Raw genomic sequence first — 8,249 nt, 5'->3', positions numbered from 1 at the left:
CCACAGCTAACAAGAAAGGCAATGTACCCATAAACTAAAGTCGATCTGGTCAAGCAGAAAGCCAGGGCAGAAAAGAGAGGGCCCTGCTACTGGCTTCTGGGACCCACCAGATTGGGGCTCATCCCCTTTTAGATTCATCTCTGAACCAGATGAATGACTTCTCCACCAGAGAGCTGAATTATAAATACAAATGCAGGTTTGTTGGCAATAACTCTGGGGTGAGGGGGAGTTGATCCACCTCACAGCAGATCACTCAAGGCTGGTCTGGATTAGGGACTCTTTTAAGGGACGGGGAGGGGTGGTGACATGGTGGTAGGGTACTAAGGTTATAGCCTTATTCAGTGAGTGTTTAGGACCCTATAAGATGGTCTTGTGTCCAGTGGTCACTTTGGAGTCCAGAACTAGGAAGTGGCTTTGTCCAGTGTTTTGGACAGACCATTTTCACTTTTGCAAGCGTGGGGAATCTCTTTGTCCTAAAGCATCTTTATTTAAACATTAATGGGCCAAAAGTTAAGCCTCCTGTGCACCCATACCTGAGCAGTATTTGGAGAAGTGGTGTTTCAATTTTTTTCTGACTACATGAGAAAAGTGGGTTGGCAAGCCTAGACACACGGTCTCTGGACAACAATTCTCTTGACGCCTGAACCTACAACATAATTTACATATTAGGAGGTGCCAGGGTAGCCCTGCTAGACCCTAACAAGATGACCTTCTCTTCCTTTGTCTTATAAAAAGGGGTAGGGGTGGGGCTTGAAAGGAACCAGCTAAGTCCTTCCTGGTCGGGATGATGCACTTCCGGTTTCCTGACCTGTGACCTCAGCTTCCCTTGCTGATTATTCACGGCCCAGTGCGGATTCAAACATCCTCTCTTCATGTTCACAGGGCAATCAATCCTCTCAGGAGATGAAGACAAGCAGCCTCCTACTGTTCACAACAACCGTCTTCCTTTGCCTTAGCGAGGTGCAGCCTAGGAAAGGAGGTGATAGAGAATGGTCCCGGGGGGGGGGGTACTGGGTCGGGGGGAGCGTTTTCCTCTGAGGTTTCCGTGGAACCAGCTACCGGGTCCTTGGAGTGGTCCCACCAGTGCTTCCTAGTCACTCGGGGGCATTTTTTCTGCAGTTACATCGAAACAGGGGTACTGCCCGGAGTTTCTTCTTGACTGCCCGTTTGTCCTGTTACCCGTATGCAAACGTGATAAAGGGTGCAAGGGCTCCAAAAAGTGCTGTTTCTACTACTGTCAGATGCGGTGTGTGGACCCCTGGACAACCTTGACTTGAAGTGAGTGCCCCCCAGACCCACTGTACTCCGTGCTGACCCAGAAACCTGCCTTTGGAGCCATCTTGTCTGTTTAGAGGAGCTGAGTGCCCAGTACCCGTGGAAAACACCGTAGGCAGAGCTTTTAAGTTGGGGATGGCCTATGAACGCTCAAGCAAGAAGTGGAGGCCCGCACCTGTAATCCTAGAATTTGAGAGATTGAGACCGAAGGATTATGAATCCTGTGTCATCCCTGGCCACGTAGGAAGTTTGAGTTCAGCCTGGGGTACATAACACCCTGCTTGAGATGGGCCTTCCCCATATAATGGGACCATTTGGACAGCATTATTGCTAAGCCACCCAACTATTACTAATTTTTTTTGTCATGATTATTTTTAACTGACCCTTTTCTCAGTTTATTGAACTTAACATTTCAGTTGAAAAGGAAGGGGTTACGAGATCATAATTTCATGATTGAATTGCCTAGAATCCTCCAGCCTTAGGTCCCTAACTTTTTGATAGACAGCATAACTCAGTTCTCCTGGAGAACTAAATCGTAGTAGGATTCAGGCTGTGGTGGCAGTGGGGTGCCAAACCATGTGCCCAGAACAGCTTGCAACGGTTCCTATCTCTGATTCTTCTCTTCCTAGATGGAAACCTTTCTTAACCAAGTCTGGGAAAATATGATGACATTGACTCCAACTTGGATGGCCGACCTTGAGTTCTTCTGTCTCATAGACTCCTCTTATTAGTGAATTAAATGTGTATTCATATTAAAGCAAAACAAAAAAAATGCATCCCTGTGTAATAACTGTTTTCTGGTATCATAGCCAACTGCCTGAAGCTAGAGACTTTATATAGAAAAGAGGTCTATCTCTCTTACAGTTCTGGAGGCTCAGGAATGTGCTTGTCAATCATTTTCAAATCGACTTAGAGCCCCTAGGTGAATGACATCACACAGTGGTAGCAACATGTGTGAAACTCAAAACAAAACAAAACAAAAAAAGGCAACACCAGCTTATCCCAAAAGAGTGATTCCAGTTAGATACACATTGATTGTTTCTGAAGGTGTTAGTCACATGACCTAATCAACTGTCACTTGGCCATACCACTTAAAGGATCCCTCCCTCAGAATATGTCCAACTTGGGAAGACATTTGTGTATAGCATCATAGAGGCAGATATAATCATTTAATCTCACCTTTTTGTTCCTAAAAGAGCTGTTTAACAACAGTTATTCCTGCCTCTCTGTCCACCCTCAGGCGATTGACTTCCTACAAGAGCAAAACACAACTCATCCAGCCCCTGCCTAATTTTAGAAAGGTCCACTGTCTTTTTCTTTTTTCAGAACCTAGTAACTAATGCTGTGCTTATGAAGTCAAAGCATTGATTTTCCCATAAGCCTCAGCAGGATATGTGATCTCTCATAGAGCATCACTTTACATGCCTTCTTCTGGTAACATTCTGAAAAGTTGTGAACACCTTATTTTGTTGATTTCTGATAGCTTGGTCCTGACATCTTTCTGAATAATCAGTCTTCCATAGTAAATAGTCACTACAAGTAAGATCTTTTTTTTTTCCTAAAGTCCTCCAGTCAGAGGGAAGGAAATCTTCCCCCCAAAATAGACATTGTGAAATGAAGGAACAAGTGCTAGATACTGAGTACAAGCCTGCTTAAGATCCTTAGTCTTAAAGAAATGGGTATATAATTTCTAACTCTTTGCCTGGGGTGATTAGGATCAAGCATCATACTCAACGATAAAAGAGAAAATCCTTCCACATCTTTTCCCACCTCTGGGGCTCCATACAAAGTCCCCTGGCTGGGTGACCTGTACCCTGAGTTAAAAGGAATTAATTCTGTCTTGGAGTGTGAGAAACCTCCCAAACAGCCTCAGAAAAAAAATGAAGCAAAGTAACAACAACAACAAAAAGATTCCATGTTGTCAGGGACCTGCACTTGGCGGGCAGGGTTGGGAGCAAAGGGGATTGGAGCTGGGGTTGCGGAAGCAAGAGCGACAACAAGAAAGCCAACCCTCGGCCTCTTCACACAGAGAGAGAGGCACCAGGTAGTGCATCTTTAGCTTCTGTTTTTTGTTTGTTTTTTATTTCCAGTATTTTTTTCTGCTTGTCTTTGATCACTTTTATTTTTAGTTTTATGGACCCTTTTATCTATCACTGTTTTTATTGCTTTTCAAAGCTAGGAAGCATCATTAGGAATTTTTTTCCTGGTCCCCCTTGCATCTAATTCTCCGTGATTTGTTCTTCCCAATCCAGACCAAGTTCTGGGATCCAGAGATCCCTCCTCAGGGAAAGAAGCTGAAGTTCGCTAATGAACTCCAGGGATGTCATCAATGGATGGAGCCTGCGTTGCCTCTTTCCCCCACCAACTTTGCTGTTTCTTCGACCCTCCAATGGCTGCTTCTGCCTCACTATACTTGTGTGTACACATTCCCAGGGGTCCCTCTCCTTTTAACCTCCTCCACCTTTTTTTATTTCTTCTCCTTTTTTAAATCCGTATATTTCAGGCCCCTGTTTTTGGCACCACCTGTAAGCACCTGTGCTTACTGGACAAGATCACCCAATATGGCCACAAAGAATCAAATCAGGCCTGGTTAGAGGGACCACAGCACAGCTGAGGCAGTTTTATTGAGAGCAATCAGACTTTCTAGACACTAGAATGGAAATCACAAGGATCAATACAGTTGTCATGCTCCCAGGAGACAGTAATTTTGCAAGTTATACAGGGTACACAGATTCATATCTAAGACCAACTGTCCCATCAAGCTCCGTTCTTCCCTGACTTCCAAGAGAACAGATGGTAAAGCACAAAAAGGCCTGGACGCTGTACTGCCTGAGGGAGCGCATCAGTCTCTCAGAAAGGGGAAGGCACACTGTGTCCCAAGAGCCACAGGCTCTAACCCGAAAAACCCATGACACATGCCTCTCAGGCTGCTAGGCCAAGCCAACTCCACGGTTTCCTGCAGCCTACTAAATATTTGTTAACAAATACAAGGGGGAAAAAGTTTGAGGGAAACCATCTACTCAATGCCATGTTTTCAGTTGCCTTTTAATATTTTTATAATGTTTGCATAGTCACTGTAAGCAAGTGTAGCAAGACCACTCTGTGCAAGGAAAAAGTTTATTTTCCTTTTCTCACAAGAGCTGTCTCACAAGGGTAGTGAACAGCAGCCTGGCCAGAGGAGTAAGTGGGCTTTGCAAAGTTCTGAATGCTGAAGAGCAGATCCTTTCCTCTCAGGAGTTTTTTTTTTTTTTTTTTTCTGTCTTGGGTAGAACAGAATCCTCAGGGCAAGACTACCGGAAAGGGTTTGTGCCTGATGCACTGAGGCCAGTTTATGAGTATCAAATGTCCTTTCGCCTGTGGTAGGTGGCCATTTAGGGGGAACCATGAAATCACAATTATCTGATAAGGTCCCTGGGTCACAGGGTTTCTGAGCAACTCTAGGGATTAGGTTTCTATTTACTCGTGGCCATGTGCCCCAGGTAAGCTCAGGGAGCCATCTTAGAGTATGGCAGCTGCACCGCCATCTTAGGGGCCTGCTTTGTGATCTAACAGTCACAAGGTGTAAAGTGTTATGTACAGGTTTAGTAGCATCATTCACATCAAGTGGGTGCACAGCACTTAGTGAAACTAAACTGCATCTTCGTTTGATGGTGACGTTGATTAACAAAGAAAGATAAAAGAGGATCTGCAGAAATAGAACAATGGTTAAGAGCGGTGGCTGCTCCTCCAGAGGACTCAGGTTCTATTCCCTGCACCCACATGGTGGCTCACAGTGATCTGTCACTCCAGTTCCAGCGTATACAATGCCCTCTTCTGGATCCCTCAGGCACCAGGCATGCACATGGTATAAAGAGATAGATACTGGCAGGGGCTGGAGAGAGGGCTCAGCAGTTAAGAGCACTGGCTGCTCTTTCAGAGGTACTGAGTTCAATTCCCAGCAACCACTTGGTGAATCACAACCATCTATAATGGGATGCAATGTTCTCCTCAAGAATGACATTGTATTTACATACATTAAATAAATAAATAAATAAATAAATAAATAAATAAATTTAAAGAAAGAAATAGATACTGGCAAAACACATGAATAAAATAATACTTTAAATAAATAAATAAATAAATCCCAGCAGCCATGAGTCCTCTGCCACATGTCAACTTTCTTCTTCTCTGGGGAAAGGATGCTATCCAAAGAGCAATTCTTTGTCCTCTCTGATAAGACATGGGCACTTTAAACTCCATAGCAATAATCGTGTATTTTTATTGTGCAGCCACACAACAGCATGGCAGGACTACTTTCGTTGTTGAACTATGGCTGCTGTAGTTACTAATACAGTGACACTGTGAGCCAATAAATAATTACTGTTAAACAGGGACGATTTATACCATCTTGTGCAAGGCTTTCTGCTTACTTCAGCAAACTGGGCAGCCTTCCTAACTTCCAGGATAAAAATCCTTCCTACTGGTCCGCTTGGCACACAGCAAACCTATACCTGAGCTGGTGAAGCCAACTCTAGGAGTTGGCAGTAGATATAATTATTAAGAATTATCCTCTCTTCAACTAAAATGACATAGAATTCAGCCTTGTCCCAAATATATACACAATTCCTTTATATGCCTGAGTTGAAGTAATTACTGTAAATAATGTCACACCCTTATGAAGACTAGAGGGAGGGGTTGGTCCTGTCATTTTGAAACCAGTCAGTCCCTCGGCTGAAGGAAAATCTGACCTGGATACCTGGAGTAGGCTTAGCCCATTATAACCCATTTTCCTAACACGACCTGGAAATCTTCAGTCTCAACTCCTCAGTGTCTCCCAGGTTCTCTTCAACACCTTCCGCTAGTCTTTCTCACAGGCTCTCAGAACACTTGAAAGCCTTGCAGAAAGTTCCAGCAAGCTCAAGGTGTATGTGAGAGAGAGTTCAGTGGACACTGGAGTACCAGCAGTGGTCTGGAGGAGCTGTCCCAAAGTGTCTTCTGAAGGCTGATGTCCCTTTCTTTCCTCCCTAACACTTTATGTCTACTCTGTGTCACACACACACACACACACACACACACAGAGAGAGAGAGAGACACAACACCGCATCACATATACACAAGCCTTTGTGTGTGAGACAGTCCAGAGCCTGAGTTGGGTCAGAAACTGTAAAGACCCAGAAAGGCAACCCTCAGCTACAGTGTGAGTGGCCTCATCCAACCAATTAAGAACATGAAGAGCAAGATGGAGGGTTTGGAAAAACAAAGAATTCTCAAGACATAATTCCTGCCTGGGTTTCCAGCCCCGCACGCTTCTAATCCAACAGTGTGACATCTGATCTTAGCTGAACTGTTCTCCTGCCATCCTGACCCCACAACCCCTGCACTCGGCACTCCCACCTACAGTCACATGAGCCACCTCCTTAAAGCCCTACCCTAAAATCTGCTGGTTTTGTTTGCACCTCTGGAGAACCTATTTTGTCTCTAGTGGTATAAATTTTAACAAGTAAGATTTGTGTAGTGAGAAGCACAATCAGATACAGTACGTTTTTATCTCTAAGACATCACCACCTTTTTGGACTTTTGGGGTTTTGTTTTCCATTATAGCAGCATTGCACTCTCATCCCCTGGGCTCCACTAGTTACATAAACACTGTCTCTGTTCTGGTCACTTTGCTTTTTCCAGAATGCTACACACAAAACTACTTAGCTGTAGTTACCAAAAAAAAATGTGTTTCATGCATAGAGAATATGCTAGGCTGGATTGGGAGGGCCATGCACACAGAATATGCTCCTTTTGTGGGGTTCAAGGAGCATTGTTGTTTCTGTTATGTGTTAGATGAGAGGGGTCTCGGTATGTAGTCCCGGCTAGTCTCTAACCACTGAGCTTCCTGCCTCCACCTCCCGAGTGCAGGGATGTCAGGCCCCCACCTCCGTACCCTGCTCTCCTATTCCATTAAGAGTCACCTCACTTCTACACAAATGGAACGGTCGGAGTAACAAAAGCAGATTGCTCTTTTAAACCAAGACCAAAGTTACCTGAAGAGAGGAAAATGACCTCTGATGCAACATTTAGTCCCGAGAGTGCCTTCACTCCACCTTGTGACTATCCGTCCATACCTCAGAAGACACAGGGCTTGACAACATCCATGCCCACCACAGACGTAAACATAAGGAAGTAAAACATAAGAATGGGTAACAGAAAGTCTGGGGCAGAGGGCAACCTCTTAGAACAGCAGAGACCTGTTGGTTCTAATCTGTTCTGCTCTATTAAGTTATTATAAGTTGCTGGGCATAGAGGCATGGTCCTTTAATTTCAGCACTTGGGAGGCAGAAGCAGGGGAATCTCTATGACTTTAAGGCCAGCCTGCTCTACATAGTAAGTTCCCTGGGAGATCCGGAGCTCTGTAGAGAAACCCTGTCTCAAGAAAACAAAAACAACTACAAAATAAAATGCCTTTATAAAATATAGACTTAAAACTGCAGTTTTCAAAGGGTAAAAACATTGTCTGAATGCCTTCATCTGTAGAGCTCACTCTATAGTAAAGTTGGGCTGGTATTTATTTGTTTGTCTGTTTGTTTGTTTTTAAGAAATTGCATCAAAAGTTAGCTACAAATTTACTTTGGAGATAGAAAAGCAAATATATAGTTTTGGTCCCACATTGCATTTATCATCAGTTTCCTAAGATATCACCATTTTGTATATTGGGGACTTTGATTATTAGATTTTCATAGCATATACTGTTGAGCCTGGAGGAAATACCTTCTGCAGTTCAGTTTTAAATGTTTCAACAACCATTGATCTAGATGCCCCAAACTGTTATTAATTGTTCATTCCAATATAGGTATATGAATATATATAAGTATCACCGACCTGTTTTTTAATATTTTCTGCATATTTGAAAGTTAGTGTCTTATGGTTTCCACTGCTGTGAAGAGACACCATGACCAAGGCAGCTCTTGTAAAGGACAACTTAATTGGAGCTGTCTTATACTCTCAGA

At 43.7% G+C, this 8,249-nt stretch overlaps 1 protein-coding gene across 1 annotated transcript; it reads left to right on the top strand.

Annotated features, from left to right (window-relative positions):
• The first annotated feature begins 903 nt into the window (after nt 1-903).
• Nucleotides 904-1,277, top strand: LOC127684686 (WAP four-disulfide core domain protein 15A). The gene is made up of 2 exons (XM_052181559.1): nt 904-979; nt 1,120-1,277. The coding sequence occupies exons 1-2, from the start codon at nt 904-906 to the stop codon at nt 1,275-1,277; spliced, it is 234 nt and encodes a 77-aa protein (XP_052037519.1).
• The last annotated feature ends 6,972 nt before the right edge of the window (nt 1,278-8,249 follow it).

Source organism: Apodemus sylvaticus, chromosome 5, assembly GCF_947179515.1.
Source record: "Apodemus sylvaticus chromosome 5, mApoSyl1.1, whole genome shotgun sequence".
Taxonomy (NCBI): domain Eukaryota; kingdom Metazoa; phylum Chordata; class Mammalia; order Rodentia; family Muridae; genus Apodemus; species Apodemus sylvaticus.
This window is presented reverse-complemented; position numbering and strand designations above follow the sequence as displayed.